Here is a 14892-nt window from a genome sequence, read left to right on the forward strand (position 1 = left end):
ACCCTGGGTTGATCATTTTGCATTTCTCCTTCTGGTAAGATAACTATTTTTGGTGGAGCTTCTGATGTTGGCTGATAAAAAGAGTATAAAATTTATGATAGACATTATAAATTGAAAGAACTGTTTCCCTATTCAATTAAGGTAATTTATTCATAAGTAATGACTACAGGCATGTTGTGATATACCATTCAAAGAATTCTGTTTACAGACCTTGGGTAGTGTTACCTTTGCTATTTCACTATAACCAATCCCCAAAGTTCCCATTCACTTTAACTGCTGAAGTTATTGAGTAGCGTTACTTATTGCAATTGTCATTTTATTCCACCGTGATTTAATGCTTTGTAAATCTGAGAAAATCTACAGCAATAACATTAAACATTCTCAAAAGGGTGTTCAAGTTCTTGTAATTTCAACTAAGGTATAAAAAACATTGCAAATTAATAATTTATAAAGTATGGGGCCAAAAAAGGGCATCAAGTTTAAAACAAAATGAAACAAAAATATATTAGTTCTTGATGAAGTCAAAACAGAACACTGATTAAACTACATATACCTTGAAAGGTAATTACAAACCCCCTACCCTTGTTTAACAATACACTGTCTGGTTGGTAGGTTATACCTTAAATGGGCTGTACAGTAGATCAACATAATTAAGGAAAGGCTAAAAAGCATCATCCAATTTTTCAAGTTATTCATTATAAAAATAAACATGAATGTTCTGTGGTGTATAATTTATTTCTATATCTTTTGTTACTATTGTAAATTCTGACCCAAAAACTGTTAATGACATACATTCCTTATCACAGTTCATAGTTCAATACATGCACTTGTTATTAATTCTTTATAAATAATTCAATCATATTTGGTGCTGTTAGCTGAATATTCAGTATACAAAATAAAATATCTTGTGCAGGTCCCATATGATTATAATGAGAGTATTACTGATTGAATACAAATTTATTGATAATCATGGGAAAACAGCTAAAAAATATGAAAAAGTGTCTTCAGCTTAGCATAAAAGTCCAATTTCTGAAAGTAAATTCAAACATTTTAGGCATTTAAAAAAAAATCGGCTCAAAATCACATTAAATAGATAGTGTACTAATTCCTTTGTTTTTTTAAGAGAATTTTTTTTCTAAATACTTCTATACAAATCTGATTTTTAAGAACATTCAAAACTAGGGAAAGGTGATAGTTGTATATAAAAAAAAATCAAAATAAGGTAATTGCATCCATATGATTCTCTACTGGGCCAGAATGGAGGAAAAAGTTTATTTGATGTAATAATCACAAAACTTTTCCATCTGTTAATCAATGACCTTATAAATTGTCAACAGTTATACATCAACAGCCATCCATGAATGAAATGGTATGAACTGAAATATACCAGCAGACACTACTAATGGTTCATTTCATTTACAATAAAAAAATTAAACCAGAAGGCATCCGTTAAAGAAATGGAATATCTCATGAAATAAAAAGATATGCATTTAGGCTGAAGTAAAAGGGAATGCTCCATGAAATAAACAAACATTTATGAACAGCTACCCATGAATGAAATGGAATGCCCAAATGAATAAACCAAAGTATATGAACAGCTACCCTTGAACAAAATGGAATGCCCCATGGAATAAACAAAAGCTCCAAAAGGAAGCAAAAATTCAGCAAATGCAGTGGCAGAATATTTTTTCTCTGTGAAGCTAATAAATATAGTGGCTTGAAATAGCAGAGCATATGTAATTACCAAGTGTCTTGTTGGTACTCTGTATCTCTACAACCGAATATAAATATGTAAAAATCTGAACTTTTGACCTCTTTTGTAAAAAATAACATGAAAAATAGTTGAAATATTCTGAAATTAATCGAATTTATAAATTTTTTTAGTTTAAAAGAAGAGAATTGTTTAAGGACCATCTAAATTGCATGGCTAGCAGCAGAAAGAAAAATGTACAAGGAAATACTCTGTCAAAATACAACAGTAACAAAAACCATTTCTATAGCTTAAGGAGGCAGACCTAGGGTAAGGGACACAACTCTTACGAATCATTGAAAGGTTTGTATTCAGCATTTTACATCAAATTCATGTAAGCATCAAAGTAACTTGGACTGTTTTAATTTTGTTTCATAGGAAAGCTTGATAGGCTTGGTGAAATTGAATATAATACAAACATATCACTGATTTCAAGAGTTGTTTCCCTTACCCTAGGTCTACCTCCTTAAGTCTTGTCAAGAAATTTCACAATAATAATATAAGCACTTGAGTCATGAATACTGGAGACATTGTTCAAGTTTAAATTTGACTTCTTAAGTCACTGAATGATTCTATAAAAACACACTGAACTTAATATTAAGAAAGCAATGTTCAAATTTGAATTTGACAGTTATTGCCCCTGATTCAAATTTGACCTCTTAATTCATACCAGACTCTTTAAAACTTATAAGCACTACACTGAGGCCATTGTTACAAGTTGAATCCTGACCCCTGAATTCATCACCTCTAAAGAAAATTAACCTCTAGCGCCATTGTACCATTCCTTTTGACTATTGCCTATATTTTATCAGTTTGGTAATCTTGTTATTAGCCTTCTTTGTCCCAAATTAAAATAGCAAATGAATGAAGCCTTTGGGTTCCACTTCAAATTGAATACTGAAGACATTGCTCCCAAAGGACTGATTCAGAAACTGTGTTGCATTCTGGGATTCATCGTTGTTTATGACATTCCTCATTGGTCAAAACATATTGTACAAGGACGTTGTGACCCACCGTTGTTTACAAGGACAAAAGTCAAATTTCTGAATTGGTCCACTGAAATTGATCGCTGAAGCCATTTGGTTTTGGATAGTTAAATTTCAAAACTAGTCATTAATCCCAAACTAAAATAATTCATATAAATTGACCATTATTCAAAAACTTAATTCAATGCAGTTAAAGCCCATTTAAAATCTGATCATTCAGGTGATTTTTTTACCCCAATTAAATTTTAATGCTGATAACAAAACCAAAATTAAAGTTTTACCACTTGTGTAATTGCCTATGGCTTATCAAAATTTAAAATGTGAAGAAAAACTATCCAAAAGGAAATTTATTGGTGAAGTCATTAGAATGATAAATTATAATTTGACAGCCAAAGTAAAGTCATTGTCCTAAATGAAAATTTGACTCTTGAAGAAAAATACCACTAACTACCCTAAATGAAAATTTGACTCTTGAAGAAAAATGCAGGTACCGCATTTACCCTAAATAAAAACATGACCCTTGAAGTCAAATACAAGTAATTACTCTAAATGAAAATTTGACCCCCTGAAGTAAAATACAAGTAATTATTCTAAATGAAAATTTGACCCATGAAGTCAAATACAAGTAATTATTCTAAATGAAAATTTGACCCTTGAAGTCAAACACAAGTAATTACTCTAGATGAAAATTTAACCCTTGAAGTCAAATACAAGTAATTATTCTGAATGAAAATTTGACCCATGAAGTCAAATACAAGTAATTATTCCAAATGAAAATTTGACCCTTGAAGTCAGTACTACAAGTAATTACTCTAAATGAAAATCTGACCCTTGAAGTCAAATACAAGTAATTATCCTCAATAAAAATTTGGACTCCTGAAGTCATCGTCCAATTATAATTGGGACTACTATAGTAATATTCAGCACATCAATGAAGGCATAATATGAGGACTTTATGCCAAACTGAAGTTTAACTTTAAATAAAAGTCATATTATGACCATTTATTCAAACAAGGTCCCCCTGGAGGATTCGTTCATACAACAGCCACACTCTACAGATACTTACAGCAGGAGTGGAAACAGGAGGCAGAGGTACTAGATCTCCAAGCTGAAAACAGAAGAAAAAAAACAAATTAAAAAAAGAGAACGACTCTAAACTTCATAAGGGTTTCAAAAGTTTACACAAATAAAGTTTGGTGTCATAGTCAATTCTGAAGCAAAAATGTAAAATTTGGACTGCTCATTCCATCTTTCACTATGGATCTCTTCATGATTTAAAATGGTTGTCACATTAACTCAAAGCTAACATTAAATTCCATTTAATTTTTGTCTTTATTTTAACTACCAAGATGATGGACCTAAGGTTTATTCCAAGTTCAAAATCCAATTTTTTGTAAGTGTAATAATGCCATATTTTTTCCTAAACTGACTGTTGGGCTACTTTTTAATAGACACTGAAATAATAGATTTAAAGCCAGTCTTTCTATGACTACAAAGTGAGTTCCGAAAGGACAGAGATGCTTTTAGGTAATTCCACATCCACAACAATATTTCAAGCTTAATTGATCGTAACTTTCTTGAATATAAGTATAGTTTTATAGCTAAAAGAGAGGACAAAGATGAACTTGGCAGTAGATAAAATGCAAGAATACATTTCGGTTGATAACAATCCACAAGCCAATGTAATATTTACACTGGATCAGCCATGAGTAATAATACATTGTATATCTTCCACAATGAGAAACTTCTAACACCAAATACATGTTTAAAACACACCACACTTAAGACAACATATTAGAAATAAACAGTTCTGCTAAAGCACCCACAAATCTCTCCCTATTTTTAGGTGCTAAACTGTCCCCCCCCCCTAAACCCCCTCCCCAATAAAAACAACAAAAAAACAGAAAAAAAATTAAAAACCACGAATGTTTGATTAAGACAGACATTATTTAAAAAAATTCCCCAACAGCATTTTTGAGTTATTGAACAATATGTGGAAGGGTGGATAGGTAGAATGACAAATCAAATAGCTATACAATAGTTTAACAAAGGCTCATAAAAATATCACCTGAAATGCCTGCTTAGAGTTAGTAGAATAAAATGTGGAAATACAGACACAAGCAAGTAATAAGTGCAGTTAGTTCATTCCTAGCAAGGTAGTTCTGTCTGAAATTCATGAAAGGTGCACTTAAATGATATAAACACAATTCAAATTCTATGCTTTCTGGCATGTAAAATATGGTAAGGTCTTTTTTTTCTTTTTGAGAAAAAAAATTCTAGTTTAAGTTTCTAATTAAAGTTTCTTTTTTCATCAAAACTTTAGGGATATATGCAATGGGTAGCAGATACATAAATTTATGCCTGCAAATAAAATGTACCAAGCAAATTGAAATAAATAAAAAATACATTCTTATAAAAAAAATATTAAATATTCAAAAAAGTAGCTTCCTAGCCTATTCATAAAATCATAAAGCCAATCCTCGTATAAGATGAAATAAAATGTAAAAATGAAACAATAATGACTTTGGGAAATGTAAACTTGCTAGGTTGATGAAGGTTGAAATGAAAAAGCCAGTCCATGAAAACAAAGCTCAAACTTGGCAGCAATTTTAAATAAAGCAAAATGCAAAACTCTGTCATCTAAACACTGATGTGACTTCACTCACCTTAATAAACTTAGTCTACATGTAAAAATCAACATATATGACATTTCCAACAATGCATTTATATAGATCTTGCTTGTTATACTGTACTTTTGCCTATTGCAGATTTATCCACCAATGAAATTACTTGCTTCTAGCATTTAAAAACACACATGACATTTCCCATAATGCAATTGTAGATTCTGCTAGTTATAATAATATAAGTTTGCCTATTGCAGATTTGTCAACCAATGAAACATTTTTAGAACACACATGACATTTCCCATCATGCATTTATAATTACTGTGCAAATTGTTGCTCTAATTTTGCCGAATGTTTTTGATCTTTTGTGGATCTATTCGCCAGGGAATTTCATTTAACCTATCAAGTGAACCTTGACCCACATGATACTACCCATAATGCCTTTTTAGTACCTAATTAATAGTTGGTATGTTTATTTCTATTTATATCCAATACTGATCTTTTGTTTGGCTGTCAACAGCAAAGTGTGAGATTTGGTATAATTTTAAAGATCAAAGAGAAAAAGAAAATCAAAAGAAAATGCTGCAGATCAACTTCAAAAAGCATGAGTCCCGAACAAAGTCTGAGACACAAGCAGGCCAGCTTTTGTCAAAATTAGATTGATACAGGATACACTTTGACTCATACAACTTTAAAGGTTGTCTTTGATAAATATATATAAAAACTGCAGTTACATCTTTAACTTATACATGAATTCTACATATGTGTCATACATGGGGTGACATGAAGGGTAATTATATGATGATAATTAAAAATGTCTAAATTTTCAAGGTAGAAAATTTACTCAAGTTAGAAAGATGCATTTCCAAATCATAAAAATCTCATTTATATATCAAGTTAAGTGTTAAACTAGCTCCAATGATATTATACAAAAAGTGTTAATTCTCTAGTGCTGTGTGAGTTAAAACAAGATTTAGTGGACATATTGTCTTACAATTTCAAAGAAAAAGTCTGAAGTTAGACAAGACCATATATCAAGTTCAGTAATTCTTAAACATCACAACAGTTGAAATTGAAGTTATCTCCATTCTTTTTAAATTGCTTTATCAAATTAAGAGTCTATTTTTTCTTTGTGATGAATGAAATATAGTGCAAATTTAACCTTGGTATAATGCAAATTTAATCTTGGTATAGTGCAAATTTAACCTTGGTATAATCTATTTTTCATTTTTGTTAATAAAAATTGAAGATTTTCTTTGCAACATCATTGTTGGTTAAATACCAAGTTTTTTAAAAACCCAAAATAAAACATACTGCACATTTTACCCTAATTTTTTTTTCCACTTTTGTAAATATAAACTTAGATTGTCCTTGCAATATTATTGTTGGTTAAATTTTTCAATTAGTTCTTGATAAGTTTTAAAAGTACAAGTATGCATGTTATCACCCCCAAATAAAATATAGTAGAATTTTCATCATCACACTGTAGATATGCATGTAGCATAAACTTTCATGCTCAAAACTTCAATTTAATACAAAAATCAAATTCTTCAGAATATACAAATGCATTTCAGCAATGCAATTGAACTCGCACACAAAACCACACTCAAAAAATCACATCTGGTGACCATAGGCAAGACATATTATATTGTGTCTTATTATTCAATTAGGATAACATCTCCACTTTCAGTTCTATTAACGGGGAAAGAGATGCTCAACATTCCTGACACAACTTGTGTATATTTGATACCATAACCAAAACCCCTTATTATGAGTGGCCATTCATGTCATTTGTGGGCTAAAATATGCATTTATAATTTATATATGTATAATAACAAGATATTCATGTATATTTGAACTAAGTATGCGTATATTGTTAAAATATTCACAAGTATTGGTTATTTTTTATATATGAGTATATATATACGCGTAAATTATAACATATGCGTACATAACAAAAATATACATGAATATCTTAATAATATACGTGTATAATATTGAAATGTACACGTACATAAAAAATAACCAATACGTGTATATATACACATATATTTTAATTATAAACGCATATATTATACAGATATATGCGTGTATCTTAATAATATATGCTTATAATGTTGAAATATATGTGTAAATACAAAACAAAAAACAAAAAAAAAACAATACATGCATATATCTTGATAATATACCCATATGTTAGCCTCTCAAAGACATGAATGGCCACTCATACCTTATTATATAGTGAAAAGTACCTTAAATTTACAACAATCATAAACAAAAATCTAAGTCATAAAAAATTTAATTCTAAACTCTAAACAATGTTAACTGCACTATGTTTCTTTTCTAAACAAATGACTAAAATTCACAATTTACGGCCAACTAAAATGATTTTTTGGTTCTCAGAACTCTCACTCAATTTTCTGTAAGGGGTACCTATGTCAGAACACATTTGTACTGTCATAAAAATGAAAAATAAACCAAAGACCCCCCTCATCATTATTCCTAGTGAAGAACAACGCTTGTGACTGTTTTTTTTGTAATACTAACTTTAAGCTTTTCTCTTCAATTAATTTTGATGACAAATGCCCTGAGAACCAGATTATTACATTTGAATGGCCAAATATTCTATATAATACTGGAATGGCTATTTAACAAACAGCCACAGATTTAGCCTTCTAAACTGTGCCTTTACTAAAGAGCGTGAACAAACTGTTAATATAAACACACATGTGCTCAAATACAGTACAAATATATACTGATCAAAAACATTTCTAGATTAGGGTTAAATTCTAGGACATCTTACCTCCATAACACGGAATCCTTTCTTCACACGGAGATATACCTCTTCTTCTTCAATTAAATAACACATCGTTCCAACAGGCAGGCTTCTAGCCACTGCCATCAGTTCTCTTGAGTTTTTGTAAGTAGCAGCACCCTGGAATACCAAACTGATAATAAACTAACACTGCAAACCAATTACCTCCCCATTCAAGATTCTAACAGCATAAAATTATCTTCTATCATGAAAATTTAATCTAATATATAACACCAAATATTTATTCAAAGTTTGATAGAAATCAACTAAGCACTTTAACAGGAGTTGTGCTTAATTGCTAATTGATGACGATGGAGGACGGACAATGAGAATGACGGATGACGCCAAATGATGGCAATAGCTCACATGGCCTTTGGCCAGGTGAGCTAAAAATTATATAGATTGTGCATAAAATTAACACTTTGCAAGAGTTATCGTTCTTGATTTGGTTTTGTTTGGTAGATTTTAGTGGGAGATAAAAGTGTCATTTTCTCAAAAGTACAGATCCAAATAAAGAAAGGACTATTGTCATATAAAAATATAGCATATGTATACCAAAATAAAATCCTTTGTTCTGTGGGTTTTTCCACACTATGAATCACCTTACCAAAGGCAGTTTCTTAATTTTATATTAACTGGTACTTAAAACATTTCACTGGTTTAATCAAGACTAAAACTATCTTTTTCCTCATTGACTATGGACTTACACCACCACCACTTCCTGTTCCTGGGAGTCCTGGTGGTCCTGGTGGGCCAGGAGGTCCTCGGATAACATCTCCATTGCCTGCTGGTCCTGGAGGTCCAGCTGGTCCAGGGAATCCAGGAAGACCCTATGAAAAAAAGAATAGAATTAGAAACTAAGTCAAAACTGAGTCCATAAAAATTGAACTTTTACATTTAATAAAAAAACATGGAAACTTTCTATTGATGCAGATTGATTCTTAACAGTTTGACATCAATAAGCAGACATCATATACATTTCAAGACAAGACATCTATACCATCTGACAAATAATTCTTACAGACCCTCAGCTTTAGACAAACTGACACACTTTGCCAAATTCCAATGTGCTAGCTAACAAATGAAAAAAGTCCACAGATAGGCATCTTAATCCACTAAAATACATTATTGGTAATTTTTTAAATTTTCCATTATATCTACCACCTGATTATTTCACATCTCAGGCTACTGCTAAGATACAAAAACATATCAGCAATTTCCAATGATAATGTTACGTAACATTGACTATGATTATGCCAATAAACAAAATAACGTCAGTTTTGAATGTCTTTACAGAACATCACATCTCACCCTGTTGGGCTTGCTGTGATATTTTCTGTCTCTACTTCAAAACTGCTGTTATTCTGTATTTATTCTAACTCATATCCAGCTACCTGTCAAGACAAACCTAAATAAGATAAAAAAAAAATGACATTGCAAACAAGGTTAAAGACCAACAATCACAAAACTAAGCTAATCTCAAGACTTACATTTCTGCCAGGTTCACCTTGGTCTCCTTTAGATCCTGAAATTGAGAAACAGAATCTATACTTGCAAGCAGTTGATTATTGCAGAGAGTGTTGTTGGTAGGAGTACAATTTTTGTGTTATTCGTGGATTGTGAAAACCATACAAAAATAACAAATGTACATTTTTCTTTTAGAACTTAAGGAGGTAGATCTAGAGTAAGGGACACAACTCTTAAAAATCATTCAAACGTTTGTGTTCAGCATTTTACATCAATCCTATGTAAGCATCTATTGAACTTGGATTCATTTTATTCTGCTTTAAACAAAAGCATGAGAGGTTTTGGTGAAATTGAATACGATACAAACATATCACTGATTTCATGAGTTATGTCCCTTACCCTAGGTCTACCTCCTTAAATACCAGTAGTACAACTGCAACAATGAATTAAAAACAAACAACTTCTCCAGTCAACAATCACATTTTTATCACATTCCTGCAGAAAATGTCCCATTAAAAACAGGAATGTTTACAAAGAATGTTAAAGAACGATCCATTGACAATGTGAAGATCATTCAAATCTCAAATCTCAAACTTTTAATCCCAATCACTGAACCAGTATCAAATTTCTAAAGTAGTGACATTTAAATTTTTAGTTTGAAATAGTGCTTCAAATGAAACTTTTTATGAAGCATGGAACAGGAAAATTACCTTGAGCTCCAATACCAGGTGAGCCAGGTACTCCAGGTAATCCTCTCTCACCCATATCACCCTGAAATTAATAGAGAAGTGACATAAAAATTATCACATTATTATATAAATTATACATTATTATTACATACAATTTATACATACCATAATAATATATAATAATGTTATATTGTTTATTTTATTTTATGAATGTATGAGGAAAAAGTCATCATACCTGTTAACCTTTGGAACAGTTCATGTGGGAGATTATCCCCCATTATCAGTGTCTCAGCTGGGAAATTTTTATGTAAAAGCAAATTTTTTATGTAAAAATTCAATTATTTAGTATATCTCACAGAAAATAATAGTTATTATAACCAAAAAACCCCCACAAATCTTACAATTTTATGTGGGGGAATTTAAATTTTTCATTGATTGCTTCATTTCCTCTCTAACTCTCTGTGACCCTTGGTCACTATTCCATTGGTATTACCTTTAACATGAATGTACATATTTCTTTTTAGAATGCAAGCAATCATCATTTTTTTTAAGTGAACGAAGAAAAAAATGATTGATAATGCAAACATTTTTCAGATGTTATACATGGAAATGTCAACTGCAAAAAACGTAAAAATGAAAACCAAGAAAAAATGCATGGAAGGTTTTCCACACAAAAGTATCACTTACCTTGGCTCCTTTAAGAATTTCTCCACTACCAGAAAATCCAAGACCTGGTGGTCCAGCTGGTCCACGTTCTCCAGAATCTCCCTTGTAACCACGGAGACCATTAAATCCAGGTCTTCCACGCTCTCCTTTTCTTCCTCTCAACCCACGATAACCCTAGAAATAGAAAGAATTTACAATTTGACATAATTCTTATAAATACTTGCCAGGTATATGCACCTGAATGGAGCTAAATGGTAGAGAAGTACAAAAATGGCCCTGTTCTATGCCCCATAAAAATTCTGCAAAATGACGGACAAGGAGATTTTAACATTATAGTCAGTTTTCTAACCAGCTTGCACTGCAGAAACCAAAAGATATCCTGCTGTTTTGGACCAATTATAAATCATAAAAAAAGTTGAGCTCAATTATTCCCTGCTTTTTTTACTGTTTCAGGGGGAGGTCATTTGGGGTAGTACATATCTAGTATTAATGTGAATATAAATGTATCAATAATCAAATGATACCAATTATGTATTTGTACTCCTAACAGAGGATTCCAAACATGTCAATTTTGCCATATGTATTTCAAAGACACTTACTGGAAGTCCTGTCATTCCAATGTCACCCTTAGGACCTGGTCTTCCTCGTGGACCAACAGATCCTGGTTCTCCCTCTGGTCCAATTGGTCCAGGTACACCAGTGTCTCCTTTCTCTCCCTGTAATACAATCGTTCTTAAGTACTTCTCCATCTGAGAATCAGGCAAAATGTATATAAAGTGTGGCACACGACAGAAAAAAAACAGAGATTTTATTGCATTAACCAAGTATTTATACTTGATAACCTCCAGAAATAACCATCAAAGTGTTTGTAAAATTTGCCTTTTTAAGTTATTGATCGGTTAAATTTAGTTGAAAAATGGTGGGAAAATTTTCCTGCACTTTTTCCTTATATAAGCAGTCAAAAAATATCTACGTCACATATGCTTCAGGATAAATTTAAATAGCTTTTCAGTTGTTTTCTAGATGAATTGAATATATTTGTGGCAAAACAGACCAAATTGAGAAATATGATGTGCCACCCATTGCTTGTTTCTTACACAGAATGGTACTTAATGAAATATCAGTACTTATTAAATACTGTTTACAAACAAATTATTGTGGTTGGTGAGGCCAAAATAACAGTCTTGCTTCCTGTTACCAGCAAGAAGAAACTAGAGTAGGTAGATAGGGAAATAATTTTATTTTTCAATAATATTTTACATGATGATGGAGAAACAAGACTTTAACAGTGGTAAAGCCAAAATGGCCATAAAATGTCAAGGGCAGGCAAAAAAAAAAAAAATAGGTAGCAGGAAACAGACATATCCTTTGGTTATTTTTGCATATTTTTTTTCAGATTCTAAGTTGCTTGATCTTTTATTTTGTTGACTACTTTTTCAATGTTCTCCACTTCTATGTTCCTCAAGATAGTGAACATCCTTGACTACCCTGTCGGGTCTCGCACGGACGGTAAACTCTCTTCTTCCTACTTTATACCCTATCTACCCAACCTTCATTACTTCCCTTAACTTCCATTATCACCATTGCCTTTTGATCCAGGTAGTCTCCTAATACCCTCCCATGTAACATATACTCCCCCAATTCCTATTCCTCTGTTCCCATTACCAATACCTTTAATTCAAAATTAGGTTCAGGTGGTCTACAATCCCCCCTACCCTTCCATCTGTACTGCCTCTAGATCTGTACCAAGTGATCCAATTCGAAAGTGTACTTGAAAAATGTTTTGTTCTAAGATTATTCTTAATTGCCATCGTAACTCCATTCAAAAGTCAGAATTTCATTATGTAACAAGCAGTGACATGAACATTCCCAGTCATGAGGACCAATTTTTAAAAAGGTGGAATATATCCCTATTCCCATCACTACTTTTAATTCCTAACTTGGACTAGGTGGTCCACATTTTCTTCTCCCCCATTCCCAATTTTGCTTCTTTATTATCATAAGTTTTCCCTATCCTATTCCCTTAAGTCTCCCGAGACTTCATACCTTTTCTCCACTTCCACCACCACCTCCAGATCCACCACTTGGCCCAGGTGCTCCACGTTCTCCTTTGGGTCCTGAGTCTCCTTTAGGTCCAGCTGGTCCAGCGGGACCAGTTTCACCATCCTTTCCATCTTTTCCAGCAGGCCCCTGTGACAGAAATGAATACTACTACAACATGCACTATAAATGAAGAAATTTTCCACTATAACTTCCGCAATTTGCAATGAAGAGCCTATGACGTTTCAGTTTTCCTCTATTCATTGCATTTTTATTTAAATAAAGGCAGAAAACTGTTGACAGACTCCTATGGTCTATTTATAGTAACAGTTGCCATCTTTGTTGACATACCAAAAACCTCCAAATTAGTTCTAGGCAGAATACTTTACGATACTTTCATGGTCATTATTTCATACTTTCGTACTAAGTTCGGTAATTATTGGTCCAGTAGTGTCAGAAATGAAGTTTTTTTTTTAAAAAAAGCTATAAAATGAACATAATTTATCTTCAGAGATCTAAACAAAAGAGACCAATAACTCACAATAAGTCCAGCAGGTCCCATGTCTCCTTGCAGACCCTGTAAACCAGGTAAACCAGGTGGTCCAGGTTCTCCTGGGATACCAGGCACACCATCAATACCCCGTGGTCCAGCTGGTCCAACATTACCAGCATCTCCTCTGTCTCCCTTCATACCCTGTAATGGTAACCCTTAAAGTTATCTCACTTTATACCCTTGTGAAGTTATCTCCCTTGACGGTGATAATGGTTAAGGTCTCACTAACCACTTCCAGGTCAAATGACCACCCCTCCTATGTAGTACCAAAAACACACTGAACCTAGACATATGCATTGTAAGTGCATTATTTGTGTGTATTATGATTAAAAGTAGTCAAAATAAAGCTGAGAATGTGTACTTTAAAATCATATATGTAATTAACTACAAAAGTGTATGAATATTTACATGTGTGAGTAATTTGCCTCCATGCTGTCAGTTAGCAGAACAGGTAAAAGTGTGGATTTTCAGCATTATTTATTCAAGTAAATTTTGTAAAGAATTTCTACAATCATCGTACCATTACCATAATGATTTTGGAAGCCTTATTTTCCAAGCTTTGCAACTGTATGCAACTGTAAGATGTCATTTGTCCTGGGAATTCACAGTGAAACTTTGAAAATTACTTTTTTAACATGTAAATTAATGGAAACGTTAGAAGTGGTTAGTGAGACCTAAACATGTAAAGTTATCTAACTTATACCTTTGTAAAGTTATCTCTCTTTTAGCTGATAATGGTAACTCATGTAAAGTTTTCTCACTTTATACCCTTGTGAAGTTATCTCCCTTTAAGGTGATAATGGTTAAACATGTTAAGTTATCTCCCTTTAATGTGATAATTTTTTTGGTGTCAGTTTCTAGTATTGAGATACTTTGTGAAGGTTAGATGAGAATCTTCCATTTACTTGGCTTAACTTACTGAAGACTCATCATCTTTCATCATAATATTAAGAAAAGAAAAATTGCACTATTCACATAAAAAATTGCAATTAACATTTAAATTGTAATATATTTTAATTAATCTATACCTTTTGTCCTGGACCAACTGCTCCATCTATTGGGCGAGTATCAATAGTTTCTCCAGATCCAATTTCGCCAGGGAGTCCTGGTGGTCCAGGAGGTCCTGGGGGTCCAACTGGTCCCTGAACACCAGGGGCACCAGAAGAACCTTGTGGTCCAACAATTGCTTTTCCAGGTTCTCCTCTATCTCCCTGAAATTTTATATTTATAGCTTTTGTCATTTAAATGCAATAATACTGTTAAAGCACTTCTCTTGTAGTTGCCAATATCCAATTTTGATGC

The 14892-nt window shown here is 32.3% G+C and overlaps 1 protein-coding gene across 5 annotated transcripts in view; it reads right to left on the bottom strand.

Moving 5' to 3' along the window:
• The window catches only part of LOC148600157 (uncharacterized), a 119291-nt gene that overhangs the window by 6750 nt on the left and 97649 nt on the right, over window positions 1–14892 (bottom strand). For 2 of the 5 annotated variants that reach the window (XM_088559303.1, XM_088559307.1), the window contains 13 exons: window positions 14619–14801; window positions 13579–13731; window positions 13044–13187; window positions 11597–11713; window positions 11019–11171; window positions 10353–10413; window positions 9666–9700; window positions 8883–9005; window positions 8164–8295; window positions 5403–5417; window positions 3803–3844; window positions 1745–1771; window positions 3–71 (listed from right to left, as the gene is read on the bottom strand). In XM_088559303.1, the coding sequence (XP_088415429.1) occupies window positions 3–71; window positions 1745–1771; window positions 3803–3844; window positions 5403–5417; window positions 8164–8295; window positions 8883–9005; window positions 9666–9700; window positions 10353–10413; window positions 11019–11171; window positions 11597–11713; window positions 13044–13187; window positions 13579–13731; window positions 14619–14801 (1254 nt within the window). The remainder of the gene's footprint in view (window positions 1–2; window positions 72–1744; window positions 1772–3802; window positions 3845–5402; window positions 5418–8163; window positions 8296–8882; window positions 9006–9665; window positions 9701–10352; window positions 10414–11018; window positions 11172–11596; window positions 11714–13043; window positions 13188–13578; window positions 13732–14618; window positions 14802–14892) is intronic. The other 3 variants (XM_088559304.1, XM_088559305.1, XM_088559306.1) reach the window with 3 other exon arrangements.

The sequence above is a fragment of the Perna viridis genome, chromosome 13 (assembly GCF_037379345.1).
Source record: "Perna viridis isolate PV_CMFRI_1.1 ecotype Kerala chromosome 13, ASM3737934v1, whole genome shotgun sequence".
Lineage (NCBI taxonomy): Eukaryota > Metazoa > Mollusca > Bivalvia > Mytilida > Mytilidae > Perna > Perna viridis.